The following is a 15,692-nucleotide window of genomic DNA, read 5'->3' as shown; positions in this document are numbered from 1 at the left end:
TTACTACTGGTTGGTCCCAAGCAGAACTTTTAAAAGTTCCAACTAGCATTGTCGCTGCTGATTTTGCTGCTAACCACAATTTATTTTACTGTCTCCACATAATAAAGTAATGAATTTCACAATTCAGCATGGAGACCATTCAACAATTATGTAATGCAAAATTTGCCATTTCTTTTAACATTTTGCAACACTCCCCGATCTAAAATGATATCACATTCATCACCACCCCTGGCACATTACATGTCATTATGACATACTTTGACTAATTTGAATAATATTATTGGATTTTCTGTTTGTGTTCATATTTCGTTTGGTAAATAAAAGCTAGGTAAACAAAACAAAAATTGTTAAGAAACTAATAGCAATGATTGGCTCTATTTTGCATCATTAAAAAACAGACAATTTTTTAAAATGCTATGTAGCTCTTGACAAATACCCCATCCCTCCCCTATAACATTTTGTAATATCCCTTGATACCCCCTCCTCCAGAGCATTAAGTAATTGTTGAATGGCCACTTATGCCTTTTCTAGGTAGAATTCAGAACCTGAGGCATTTTCTCACAATATGTATAATTTGAAGGAAACTGGAGAAGTGGCCCAAATGCCAGTTTGAGTAATAACTGCGGTTCCAGTGTGTGACTAACTCTATGTTTCTTACAGAGTTTACCATTCGCACGTACCCAGGAGCTGACTCGGTCATGTTAAAGCGAGCAATACGAAACAAAATCACCGCTGCTGAGAGTCGGGTGAAGAAGAAAGCAATAATGGCGATTTCCCGAACCTCGTCTACTTAACATGTCATTCACTACAGTGAGTCAGAATACATGGATTTCCTTCTTTGAACTGTCCAATCATACTTGAATGTGCATTTTGTCTTTTCTTGGATAGTTGAAATTTAGGATTTGCTTTGGGTTTGGAATAAACTGATATACACTGAATACAGTATTTACAAATACATTAAACAAAAAATTCATAATATATATATATATATATATAAACCGGTATATTTATGTTTTTTTGTTTGTGTTTTTTATTATTTTAAAGTTAGAATTAAAACATATTGAAAGAGTAATTACAAATATATGTTCTTTTCTTAAGTTATTTATAACTGAGTTATTACTTTAGATACCGGTATGGAATAAATGGAAGTTTTAACCAGTAATTACAAATATGTTAATTCTACATTATTTGTTTGTGAAATGAACAAGTTGCCTTTTTCAAAGAAAATCAGTTAAGCATTCAGTGACATATAATATGCAAAAACTGAGAGGTGCTAAATGAACTTGATTAGGTTAAGAGAAGTAGACGCGGTACCATTATTGTCTTATATTAACATTAATTTGTCATATTTTAGGAACCGAGTGTTAAACATTAGTATCTTTGGAGGGTTTTTATTTTATTAGTTTATTTTTTATTATTTTAGTGTTAACAAAAATGTTCAAAATCGACATGAATTGTGGTCATAACCCTATGAGGCTTGAATACATTTTTTTTTTAATCTTGTAAATAACAATTCAGTGTACACATTTTGAACACTTTTTGTATAACTTAAAAGTCACAGACCCTAATTACTTCCGAGTCTGTGATGATGAAATGGAGGAATGCCCTCAAAACATACACCAGAGCTTTTCTCCATAACAGTTTCTTGTCGGAGGTATGTGTATTGTTAAAATATGAACAATGTATTTGTAATATTAAAAACATCAGGATGACCAGAAACACTTTGGATGTATGGAAATGGATAATCTAAACGATATAATTTAAGTAATGTCCGATTTCATTTATTAAAAATGGGTCTGATAGTGTTTTAAAGTGACACACTCTAGTTTTTAGTGTTCAAAAATGTATTTATTATTGAATAGTTGTATGTATACATAGCCATAGGTACTATTGTAATATAATTGCTTTGTATATGCATGTCACTTGCTAGGTCAAGTTCACCATTACTAAAATAAAAAACTGACTTTAATGGTTTTTATTCTGAAAAACATGTATTATATTGTTCGACTCAAAACCTGTACCAACATGGATGCTCAGCATTGCTTTGTGGGTTACAAGGTGAAATTCATTAAAACTAAACCTCAAAACATTCTATTAATGAACATCTGAATTAATTATAATAGTAGGACACTTATTTACATAAACAAACTACTCAGTTTGAAAGTAATGGGATGTGGCTATGAGTTGTGGCATTTAGCTTAGTTTGTACAGTCTGAGGTGCTAGGGTCATGGGATCAAACCTGGGCAGACTGTTTGAGTTTGGGTGTGGTTAGTTCAAGGATAGTTCCTGTGTGTAGTGTTATTTAAAGGTTCTTTCTCAGATATGCATATTTTAAATTATTACTTATCTTTTCTTTTTTTTGTAAAATGACAGTCACATAGATTTTAAGTTTAAATGCACACGTAGTCTACCAATCTTATTTCATTACAAACAGAATTTATTGGCAATTTTATTTATTTTCACAATTTATTTTTGATGCAATTAATACTGTTTTTAAGAGTACTATAAAAGATAACAAATCTAAAAAACAAAACAAAAACCCCATTTTATTACAAAATACATATTTATACTCTAAGAGGATGTATATTATAAATATTAAATGTTCATTGTAAAAGAAGGAAATTCATAGATTCTGCACTCCTTTTACCAAAGCATTGCTGGGGGGTTTTCTTCACATTTTTTATGATTTATTAAATGCACAATGTTGAGATAAAAATTAAAGTAACAATTTTTGTGTTTCTTTCAGATCCAATGGTGAAATTCATTTCAGTTCACTAATTATTTTATCTGACCGCTATTTGTAATGTGGAATTAGCCATATCTCAACTGATTTAACTGTTTCATGTGTTTACCCTGAATGAGAGTCAGAAATACTTACAAAAAATTGTTACAAGCTTCATTGAACTTCCCTAATTAATGTTCCTTACTTCCAGTTCAGATGTTTATTGTTCTGAAGAAAACAAAATCTGGAATTTTATTACATACACATATCATTATTATTTGAATACCTATTTCTTCCATGCCATATCTACAAGTATCATGTTTAATAGTTTTCCTCCTCATACCTTTTCTTATCCACACCTGTCGTCACAAGCAATTTTATCTTCAACACAGTCTTCACCATGAGCTAAATGAGGGCAAAGTGAAGATCACTCTCATGGAATTGTGCTAGGCGAGCAATCAATGAATTTTCAAATAAAATGTATTAAAGTTTGTATTGGATGGCAATCAATTTGCTGGTCTTGTTAAACTTTCCAGGTGAGTGTGGAGGGAGAGCGTGAGTGATCACTCGCCTGTCCTGGCGAAGACTGTACAATATCCTTGTCTTAAAAACATCTTGCCTCATCCTTTTAGCTACACACATTTTCTCACAAATGTATTAGGTGTTATAATATCTCGCATCTTTCCCTATGACTTGTATAGAATGATGTGCCTATCTGATGCCTTGATGTCATACACACACTCTCGCACAAGATTTCTTTTGAAAAGAACCACATTGGTATTATTTTCTCTTGCAGAATTCGTCACAGCTACTTTTCCTGGTGCCAAACTGGCTGTCATAAAGCAGTCAATTCGAAAGAAAATCACTTGTGCGGAGTCTCGCGCAAAGCGGAAGTTGACTCTACATTGCTTTAAAATGGACACATGATATTCACGTAGCCTTTTTGTACCAAACTTTGTTTTGGTTTCCAGCATGCTGTGATCTACTTTTGTTTGAAATGACGGGGGAAAAAGTTTGAAATATATATATAGTCTGCATGTTATTTCAGTGCAGATGTTAATGTCGTCAGCTTCATTTTGGCATATTTCTGGAAGGGTCAGTCTTAGACATACTCATAGCATCATCTGCAAGAATTCCATTATATCACTGCTATGTTTCTTTTTGCAGACTTCACTAAGCAAAACTTCCCTAGTACTGATGTGGTTCTTCTAAAGAAGTCTTTTAGGAATAAGATTTCTTGTGCGGAGAGTCGAGCTAGACGAAGGAAAGGACCAGTGTCTGTATTCTCAGACGCTAGATGATTAAAACTCCAGTTGTGCACATGTAACTGAAGAACAAAATTGCCTTTAGATGATGATGTTTTTTGTATTGCCTGTGAGGATCCGGATTTGTCTTCTTAGAGAAAATGTTGTGTCCTTTCTCTCTTCCAGAATTCACTGTGTGTACGTTTCCAGACTCGGATATTTCTTCCATCAAAAAAGCAATCAGGAGTAAGATCACATCTGCAGAATGTCGAGTAAAAAAGAAAGCTCTGGCCCAGATCTCGAGGTCAAAGTTCAATACCTATGATTGAAGGAAATACTTCGGAAATGTCCAAATGTGAATGTTGTATACAGATGTTGGAACAAAAACAAAGATGAATGTTATCATTTGGTGAATGTTGAATAATACTGAATGATATTTAGACTAATCAATATTAATAGCTTAAAACTGGATGTTAGGAATATGAGTATGAAAGGTCAAAAACTGTTTTACTGGAGTATCCAGATGTATGGAGATAAATGAAGGATTTTACATGTTTTCAGTTAAATATGGTAGACTTCCTTTTACAGTCGAGTCAATAATCTCAACAATGATGTGCAGTTTCATACTTCATCATCTGAGATTACTGTATATATGTACACAGGTAGGTGTACGAGGTAGTGGATTTGAGGGGAGCATCACTCATGCTCCCTTTTCCTCTACTCCCCAGCTACCCCAAAATATGTTGATAGTTATTTACAGGATATGTTGATAATTATTTCTCTAGATGAGAAGAAAATTTTGCCAATTTATCTATAAACCTAAAACTGCAAATGCCCAGCTATTTTCCAACAAAATACATGTATCAGTTGTTGAAATAAAGTATGTTAATTGTTTTTAAAATGGTTGAATTGATAATTTTAATAATTTTTTGATAATGGAAATTGGGAAAAACCTGTAGTGAAGCTTCATCCATCATACTGGTTTGGGTGAATAATTTGTCATTTTTCTCCTATGAGATAACGCTGATATGCCTGTAGCTGAGACGTCTTATGTAATTGATAAAGTAGTCTTGATTTTTATGTAAATTACGTCCTATGGAACACTTGTAACACATACTGAAAAAAAAATCAAACAAAAAACTACCATGATACTGAAATGGCCAAAGTAACATTCACAGTAATTTTAAACTGAAATATGTTTAATAAAAACAAATGCAACATATTTTCAAATATTTTATTTTTAAGAAACATAGCATGTTTTGATTAATGTTCTTGTTTAACTGTATAATGATATCACATCTTAGTAGGTCAATAATAATATAGCATTTTTGTACTGTCACCACTAGTAACTAATGTGTTTTTCAAAATTATACTCAACCGTTTTTTGCTTATTATATAAGATTCATGAATACATGTATTTTTGGTGAAAAATGTTGTTTGCTCATGGAGTTTGAAATTATTATTAGTATGGATAAATTTAAATTAAAATTTATAACATGGAATTTAATAATGTTCATGTCTGTTGAATGTTATAGGACTTGTTTTAAAGTTGTTTTGCTCAGTTCAAATCAAGAGGTTGTCTTTTATATATGAAACATTTTAGTTTTTCTGAGAAACTGCCGTACAAACAGAGAAAATTTAAAAGATGCTATAGCAAGAAAGTAATTATTACACCTCGTTATTATACCTGCCAGGTGTGATGATGCCAAGTTTCTGTGTATTTTAATTTTGTCTTCTATAAAAGGCAACTTGTTGGTGTTTATTGTCTATTGTTTGGATACAGTAATGGGCCATCATAATGCTCATACAGTTTTTATTTCATATATTTTCGTGAATCATGTGTAATTAAGCAAAAAACTGTTGAGTATAAGTTTGATTTTGACTTTAATAACAGTTCACTGATATTGTATTCTTTATTTAGAGCCACTTTGCATGGTATTACATAGTTTAATAGATAGAGGATAATAAATGAGTTGTCAGATTTTTGTTCCAAGTGAAATAATCAGTGAATGAAAATAATTTTATGAGGGATATAAATTTGATAATAACTGGCCCCAAGTTGGTCATATCAGATATTTGTTTTTCCTAAAAGTCTGTTATTTTTTATATACATACCACACATGAAAATGTGCCTAGTTTTAAACAATATAAACCACTTCATATACTGTTCTGAGTATTGCTATAACTTTGTATTTGATTTATCGTAACAGATAGTTTTCAAAAACAATACCTCTGTGTATTGTTAAAAAATCTGTAATGAATTGCATTAAAATAACATTTTATTACAAATGTAACATTGAAAACAGATAGCCACAAATGCAAACTCTCTAAATGGTGATGTCATTGAGGATTGTCTGTTATTTCTTTTAGATTGATTGGGGTATAGAAAAAAAAATGTCATGCATAATCAGCGAAGCTGTTCACACAAAAGTTTGCCATGCTTTTTTCTTTTTATTCATACTAAGATGAATCTAAAAAATAACAGACAATCCTTGTAATTACTGGGTAAATTTGAAGCATATTTGTTAATATCATCAAAAAAGATGATCTTTTTTGTATTTTTCCTTTTGTTTTCTTTTTTTTTTGTCTTGAACAGTAACACTTGATAGTACAAAGTACCGATATAAAGCAACGTAATCAGATGTGACATTCCATAGCAAAGTAATGTTTACATTCATTGAGATAACAGAAATTTAATGATTTTAAATTAAGATGTCATATTTAGTAGCACAGGGCTTCTAGATTATGGTAGCTCCACTCCCATGGCTAGTGATATTCAATGTTGGGCTAGTAAATAACTACTATTGCCATGCCCGACGGTTAGTGAAAACAAAAGTCAAAAGTTGCAGTAAATCAATTTTGTAAATATGAATATCCTGTCCCTACACCAACCCCTCAATGTTTGTGTTTTTAAGCTCTATCTCCCTCTTTAGGTGACATATCTGATTATTACTATTATTTTGCATTATTGTATTAACTTAAGTTAAAGTAAAGTAGGGCTAGTGAATTTTTAATTGAGGTTAGTAAATGTTTTAAATCACTGATCCCATGGCTAGTGGATTTTATAAATATTCTAGAAGCCCTGTAGCAACAAGGTCCTTTGTTTGTAATCATCAAATCATCCAGTAGTATTGTATGTTACACTAATGCAGAAACTATGAAAGAAACAAAGAAACACATGGTATTTGAGACCAAATTCAATAATAGAGTAGGGATGTGTATAAACTAGAGAGATGTAAAATGTGGGATTGAATGTCATTGCTGTCTGATTGAAGGCCAGTATCATGGGTAAGTTCCTGATTCTGTGGCTGACACTTTTTGCTGTTGTTATTTATATGTTCACTTATTTCTTTCCAGCAGCATATTTTACCTATTACAAGTGACCACTTGTGTAATAAATTGCTGTATGTCAAGTTATCATTATGACAAAGAAGAACTAAATAATAATGCAGTTATCAAGGTTTTTCCTAATATATATATATATATGAATGGTTGTAATTCATGACTATTATGCTTTATAGTGTTCAGATGCACAGTCAGCAATAACAGTGCTGTTTGGTTTCTAATGTAATATGTTGTACACATCAGAAATGTAGAACTTGTTAAAAATACATGCTTTAATTCATCGTTAAATTGTTCATAGCTTAAACATTAGATGCTAAATTTATAACATTAGATGCTGAATTTATAACAATCCCATAATCCGGTGTAGCACTACTAAAGAGATGTGTGTATTTAGTAACTTACAATACATGTCTTATTTTGCCCATATTTAAAACTTACGTACAGTTAATATAACTTGGTGATGATCACATTTCACAAGTCACCGGATTCCACACTAGTGTTTCAGTAGGGTTTGGGGCCATTCAACAACTATGTAATACTCTGAGGGGAGAGGATACCATGCAAGGAAGAGGGGTTGTTTGTCAAGAGTTACATAACATTTTGGGAAAAATTGTCTCATTTTGTATTTATAAAGTGAAATGCAACCAGATATTGCTATTTTGTTCTATAACAGATCATTTTCTATCTAGATTTATTACCAAATGAAACACATATCAGTATATACAAACAGTATACAATAATATTTGTAAATTATTATATCATTATGCAGGCAAATTGGGAGGGGTGCTTTTGATGAGTTACATAATTTTAGAGAGGAGAGTGCCCTTAAAATTGCAGTGAGGAAGGGGTATTAAAAAAGGGCAGATTTTGCATTACATAATTGCTGAAAGGCCCCTACAGTTTGCCATGTTTGCTGATGATTACAGGACACAGAGCCGAAAAGTGTTCCCATAAAATTTGAAATCCTGTGACTTCCATAAATTCAGCTCTTGAATTGAACATCCATGTACAGGGTACATCATATTTATGATTTATATAATTTATAATGTTCAATTATACAATAGTTATGTGTTTTTACTTCTATTGAATGCTTGTTAGATGTTTTTTGTTTATGTATCAAATACATTTCTGTCTGTGTATGTGTTTTATTAAACATGTTGTCTTAGACTGTTATGCTTGTCACATAGTGTGGCTATGTTTCCTGTCTTTCAAAGTTTTGATTTGTAATGGCGTATCAGTTACCTGTCTGAGAATATATACTACATTGTTATAATTTATGTTCAGACGATTTGTAGTATAAAATGTACCTATTTTATGGTATTTTAAATTTGGCAATTGAAGTAGGTTGCTGATATCCATTTTACTAGATTAATTTTTCCAGTAAATGTACAGGGCATTTATCGTGGATTTTTACAGCACAAAAGCATATAATCTTTTGAATTGTCATTTATTGACATGTTTATGTAAACTGAATGAAAAGGAAAAATTTGTTAAGGTGGAACAATCCATCTGTCGCATTGTCTTGTTATTGTCTGCATGTATAAACTTTAGAGTACCAGGTACCTACATGTATGCTTTGTGATCGCAACATTAATTTTTCTTGTCTTCAAGAGGATTTTTTTTTCTTTCTGTGAAATCTTTTAAGAACAACCTTTTAAAATACTGAGGGATGCACATGACTCATGCAAGTTACATTTCTTTTCTTTTTTTCCCTCGGTTGTAATTAAAATGTTATTATCTTAAATATATTGCTTAATAAATTTAGTATTGTTAACTGTTTCTACTAGGTGCTGCTATTAACCACAAAATTGGATATTGTCAGAGTACATTTATTTATTAATCAGCATAAATCAAACATTTTATATTTTGACATAGTCATAGACAGGAAACCTGCAACATTTTTCCATTAGTAACAGAGGATCTTTTATATGCACCATCCCACAGACCAGATAGCACATACCACAGCCTTTGATATACTAGTGATGGTGCGCTGGCTGAAACGAGTAATAACCCAATGGGCCCACCGACAGAATGGAAGTTAAGACCAGTAGTACAGTAGTAGTACTTGCATACTTATAAGTTATATATTATTTATTTTATGTTTGTTAGATTAAATGTAATAAGTGGATACAAAGGCCCTTGAGAAACTGCAATTTTGCAATGAGAGATGCTTGAATTTTGCCTTCGAAATTCTATATGCATTCTGTAAATAATCTCTTAAAGGAGAGATATTTTAGCAAATGTTATCACATCAAAAGAAAATGAGCATAACGATAAATGCATATTTTAATTGTTCTATGTATGTTCAGGTTTATCCATTGAACAATCAAACTGGGTTATCATGTAGAAAAACAAAACAGTTTCATCCTGGTTGAGAAATTAGTTATGTCCCAGGCTTATAAAACTTTAGATTGAAGAATACATTTTAACATTTTATATCACAGAGCTGTTTTTTACAGAATAAATTTCGTATCCAAAGTAATATTGCAGTTTTGTGAATGTAAATATATTCATTCCTTCATTGTACTACTTGATATTTATGTTTTTGATATATAAATATTAGAGATGTTTTTAAATATTTTAGTCAGTATTTTAATATGTTCACTTGCTTGTTATAAATGTGCCATTTCATTTGTGTGTCATTAGAGAAAGTCTGATCCTAACATTCATTTGGGATGAGTATTTTTTAAACTTGTTACTTACCTTTATTGTTTTATTTCTATGCATCAACTGCATGTGTAGGTTTTATTACATAGTATTAATGTAAACAATGATGATATGTTTTGAAAGAAAAGTTCACAGTGCTATGGAGGCTCGAGAACCCAGTTCTGTTCTCTAGGTAGATAACTGTGCCATGTTTATCATCAAACCACAAGTCCACTTATGTGTCCTATAGCTACCAAGTGCTATAGGAGACATGGCTTTCATGTCCTAAATATTAAGTCTGGATTTATTTTTTATTTGATGATAGGTAAACAGTACTAAGATAGTAGGTTGACATCAGACTGAACTTAGTCTAAGCATAAAGTTTTTATGTACAGTGACAATTGTTGGAGCTTTTTTACCATTATGCATAACACGTCCATGGAAATTCATTCGGTTTATACCAGGCTGCGAATTTAGCACAGTTCCCATGCTTCCATGAATTACAGAATTTGGTTCAGAGGCATAAGATTTTGAGACAGAATTCCAAAATATTTATATTAAATCATGTTTATGATTCTGGTGGAATCTTTAAAAAAAACAATCCCCAAATTCAATTCCTGGATACCATTAGTAAACTGTTCATCACTTGGACTTGTACTTGAAATAATCTAGCTAAATCTGTTTAAATTCCACTTCCAATGATTTAGCAGTCTGGGAAGTGTTGTACACTAGAAATAAGGTTGTAGCAGTGGCCTAGCCACTTTAGGGTCAGACTACTATAAACCCACCAAAACAATCTACTTCAGTGAAGGAACAGGGACAAACAGCATGACCTAAAGTAACTAAGTTTTTTAGTCCTTGGTCTTCAGAATGTCTGTTTAATGATGCCACAGCACATTGTTTTATTGATAGCTTTTAGGTACATGACAATTATCAATCGACCTGAACCCATATTTTCGAAGCTATCTTAGCGCTCCGATATTGTAAAACTATTGTAGACTATGGCGAGTGTCTAAGATGGTTTTATAGTATCGTAGCTCTAAGATAGCCTTGGTAATCTGTAGGCTTGATGGTTGTTATTAGGTTCATATCCCACTTCTAGCTCCCATTCAGAATTACAGGTAGTTCATATCCCACTTCTAGGTCCCATTCAGAGTTACAGGTAGTTCATATCCCACTTCTAGGTCCCATTCAGAATTACACGTAGTTCATATCACACTTCTAGCTCCCATTCAGAATTACAGGTAGTTCATATCCCACTTCTAGCTCCCATTCAGAATTACAGGTAGTTCATATCCCACTTCTAGCTCCCATTCAGAATTACACGTAGTTCATATCCCACTTCTAGCTCCCATTCAGAATTACACGTAGTTCATATCCCACTTCTAGCTCCCATTCAGAATTACACGTAGTTCATATCCCACTTCTAGCTCCCATTCAGAATTACAGGTAGCTAATTAGGGAGGTTTTAGGCAGTCATACCAATGTCGCTCACAAAACATGAACTAGTTGAAAAAACAAACATTACTTACACTGTTTGCTCAGCTGTTACTGTTAGCTTATAGCAATTTTACCACACACAAAGAGTTAGGTCACTGATGTAAATTTTGTTTTCATTGTTCATTCAATTAGTGAACTGAACTTGGCTGACAGCTCATGTTGCCAGCACATGACAAGGTTTTGACACATGTGGCCAAAAATCTCAAACAGATATGTGTTTCACATAAGGTGAAAAAAAGTCTTACAAAATCAATTATATGCCAGAGCTATCAGCTGAGCAAAACATCAGATACAGTGACCATATGTTAGACACCTAAAAGCCATACTTAAAAGTGTGCTGGGATGTCGAATGAAAGATATTTTTCCATTCTTTTGTAGCATTGAGTAAGTACATGTGTTTAGAACATGGTGCAACTTGGCTCATTTTGTTGACTGGATATATGTTGCTGAACGATCTCTGTCTTTAGGTTCAGTTTATGTTTTGTTGTAGTATGTAAGGATAAATGTATGTGACAAATAAATGGATGAATATAGTTTTATTAAGAAAACAAATGATTTTGTTGTTTATTTTTTTACAAATTGTATCCTAAATATAATTATTTGCCATACCAGATGGTAAGTGATGCCAAAATAACATCCCCTAAAAGTATTGCAAGTTATAGGCAGCTAAATGGTGGTGTTTTTATAAACTTTTTTAGGAGGGGGGGTGCTTTCTCTCCCCCCCCCCCCCCCCCCCACTACTGTTAACTGGAAAACTGTTGGGACTAATGAACAAAGAAAACAGACTGGTATATCAAAGGCCATGGTATGTGCTATCATGTCTGTGGGATGGTGCATAGAAAAGATCCCTTGCTACTAATGGAAATATGTAGCGGGTTTCATCTCTATGACTGTGTCGAAATGACCATATGTTTGACATCCAAGAGCTGGGATCTGTCACATTATTAGTAATTGCTTGCAACTCAACCCGAGTACTAGTGTTGGTAATTGATTGGTTTCATCATTGATCATTGACACCAACCGATCAACTTTCAATTACACAATTACTTAAAATTATATAAATATAAGAAGGATTTTAATTCTAAGGACCATGCACCTATTTATCATTTCACTGTCAAAGATATTTATTAATACTTGTTTTCTTTATGTACACGTGAAAACAAACACCAATCCTAACATACTTACATATCAATTCCATCATTTAAAATAGAGGAACAATTAAAGGATCTATCCCAAGTTTGTAGCCATTTTAAAACGTCGGCAAATATGTATTAATTTTTTTCATCATTAAAATTACAGTTTTCTTGCTTAGAATGCTTAGAATATGAATATCTCTATAACCAATGCATTTTTGGCTATCATATATTTAATGTTTTGTAGTACCAGTATCTCAATATCAATTTTTGTCTAAAATCATTTTGTATGTACAAATTTATTATGTTTTTAAAATGGCCAAACAAAATTATAAAAGTCATTCAAAATATATATATCCATATATACAAGTTACCAGTTGTTATCAAATTAATGTCCTGAGTGAAATAATTTTTACAGGGTGTGTGTTTATTTTGCTGTATACTGAATTCAGTCTTGTTAATCTTCATTATTATGCTTAATAGGAGGTTGGAAGCTGTAAAATTTAATTTTTCTATTATTTTTGTGTCATTAATTCAACGCAATACTGGTACGGGGAGAAAAGGAGGGGGTTTCAAATCAGTAAATTTCAGATTATTTCTGTGACTTTAATTATTATAATGTCTGTGAATTAAGACTGTTGGTAGATTGAATGAGAGGTTGACACATGTACTCTTAGCTCTAGCTGTGACTTGAAGTTTTTGCGGCAATACTTGCACTTGTGTTGACCTGTGTGATCTTTGAGATGGCGGGACAAATCGTAGCGGTCACAGAACCGACGTGTACAGAGATGGCACCAGAAGTAGTCTCCGGTGTGGCGCCGCTGGTGACGTTTCAGGTTGTGGATGTGGTCGGTTTGGTAGTCGCACTGTGTGCACGACAGTACTTTACACGGCTTTGCTCTCCGTACCATGTTAAATAAGGTGCTCAATGACTCGGACACAGTTGCTGGAAGTGTCGTCATTTTGTTGGTATCTGAACCAGGTACTGCTGGATCGATGTTCTGGGTTGTTGTTGCTTCCGACGACTGTGAATATTGATCAGATATGGTGGTCTGAAAAGAAATGTTAAAACATTTGAGTCTACAATGCTGAGTATATTGTTATTAAGTATTTTGAATAAATAATAAAGTTCAGTTTTCTAAATTTTCTATGACTTCGTCTATCTGAAATAAATCTGCATTTCATCTACACAACATATAAACAAATACTGTGGGTTAGGATCTCTGGTCTACGATGTCATGTAATTTTAAAACTGCTTGATGATGTATTAGCAGTACTCTGTTTCCAAAACAAGAATGAATGAATGAATGAATGAATGAATGAATGAATGTTTAACGACACCCCAGCACAAGGCATATAGAAAACAAAACAACTGTTTACCTACGTGCATCTGTTTAATTCACCTTTATCACCTTTATTTTTTTCTTAAATTATCTTTTAGATTTTTAGTTTATCTTTTAGATTTTTAGATGTTAACGTTATTACAAGATTGTTAACGTTAACGTTGTTAAAAGCAGATGTAACAGTAAAAAAAGCAAATTGTTTTGTTTAATACCACTGGTGTACATTGATGTATTAATCATTGGAAATTGCATGTCGATCATTTGCTGATTTTGACATATAGTCTTAGAGGGGAAATCCGCTACATTTTTCCATTAGTGGCAAAGGATTTTTATATGCACCATCTCACAGACAGCACATACCCCGGCTTTTGACATACCAGTCATGGTACACTGGCTGAAACGAGAAATGGCCTAATGGGCCCATCAACAGGGATCGATCCCAGACCTACCGCATATCAAGCGGACGATTTATCACCGGACTACATCCCGCCCTGTAAAGAAACAGCTACCGTGACCTCTATAGGTTTAGCCCAGGTTGTCCGTCTATATGGATGGGAATGTGAAACAGGAGTTATAAGCAGTCTGACCCTGGTACAATAGTGGAGTCTTAAATTTTAGGTCTGCAATTTCAGTTCCACTTTTTTCGGTGTAGATGTTTTTACCCAAATTAAACAAGCCCCGAATAGACAGGCCTTATATATGTCACTTGAACAGCCGTATAAAAGGATTATGACCTACTCAATACAGAACCATGTTTGTGTAACATCAACATAATAATGGTGATCGGACTCGTATCAAGGCAGCTGACAGCATTTACTGATAGCAGTAAAGTAAGTAAATTTAGATTTGTCTTTGTGTTTTGCATTAGTTAAAGATCTAGTTTGTTTTGTTTAACGACACCACTAGAGTACATTGATTTATTAATCAATGGCTATTGGATGTTAAACATATGGTAATTTTGACATATAGAGAGCAAACCCACTACATTTGTTCCATTAGTAGTAAGGGATCTCTTATATGCACCATCCCATAGACAGGATAGCATATACCACGGCCTTTGATATATCAGTTGTGGTGCACTGGCTGTATTGAGAAATAGCCTAGAGGGCCTGTCGACAGGATCGATCCTAAACAGACCGTGCATCAAGCAGATGCTTTACCACTGGGCTACATCCTGCCTTTAAGATATAAAATATGTACGAGTACATGTCGCTTTTTTTTTCGCTTTTTTTAATTCTGCTCTTATCATATGTAATTTTCTTCTGATGCCTTTAGTAAATGTAATATAAGACACAATATCAGGATCTTTGTGTGGTGGATCAAAACCAAAATGACAGTCTGAAGTGATTTGAGATAAATAATGTTTGCACTAGTGTAACACGTTGAAGTGTAAACTAATGTATGTAAAACAAAAAGTCACAAAAACCCACAAACGACCCAACTCATTTTAAAAACTTTATTATTCATCACATTGCACCACTTATTTTGAAAAAATAAACAAATTAACAGCAATATATTGTATGTACATCATAAAAACTATGTACTACATTATTCAAGGTATTCAGGAAATTATGATGTAATAATTTCAAAGAACATCACTGAGCAATCAACACTAAGCAAATTTTTCAGATGAAAACTCGAGATCATACTGAAAGCGTTTTCTACTATTTTCAGTTGATAATAAGTTATATAATTTGTTATTACACAAAACAATTAGTCACATATACACATGTATATATCCTTTGATCAGATTATAAA

General features: G+C 32.8%; 2 protein-coding genes across 4 annotated transcripts in view; one reads left to right on the top strand and one right to left on the bottom strand.

The window, feature by feature from the left end:
* The window catches only part of LOC121384193, a 41,297-nt gene extending 34,520 nt beyond the window's left edge, over window positions 1–6,777 (top strand). The window contains exons 6-7 of one of the 3 annotated variants that reach the window (XM_041514467.1): window positions 661–810; window positions 4,154–6,777. In XM_041514467.1, the coding sequence (XP_041370401.1) occupies window positions 661–794 (134 nt within the window). In that variant the 3' untranslated portion in view covers window positions 795–810; window positions 4,154–6,777. Of the gene's footprint in view, window positions 1–660; window positions 811–3,519 lie in introns of all 3 variants that reach the window. The other 2 variants (XM_041514466.1, XM_041514465.1) reach the window with 2 other exon arrangements.
* A 158-nt stretch (window positions 6,778–6,935) lies between these two features.
* LOC121384041 (zinc finger and BTB domain-containing protein 46-like) overlaps window positions 6,936–15,692 on the bottom strand; it is a 131,804-nt gene continuing 123,047 nt past the window's right edge. Inside the window, exon 4 of the mRNA XM_041514213.1 lies at window positions 6,936–13,643. Within this exon, the coding sequence (XP_041370147.1) occupies window positions 13,221–13,643 (423 nt within the window). The 3' untranslated portion in view covers window positions 6,936–13,220. The remainder of the gene's footprint in view (window positions 13,644–15,692) is intronic.

The sequence above is a fragment of the Gigantopelta aegis genome, chromosome 10, assembly GCF_016097555.1.
Source record: "Gigantopelta aegis isolate Gae_Host chromosome 10, Gae_host_genome, whole genome shotgun sequence".
Classification (NCBI taxonomy): domain Eukaryota; kingdom Metazoa; phylum Mollusca; class Gastropoda; order Neomphalida; family Peltospiridae; genus Gigantopelta; species Gigantopelta aegis.
The sequence above is the reverse complement of the archived record's forward strand: the minus strand, read 5'-3'. Positions and strand labels throughout refer to the sequence as shown.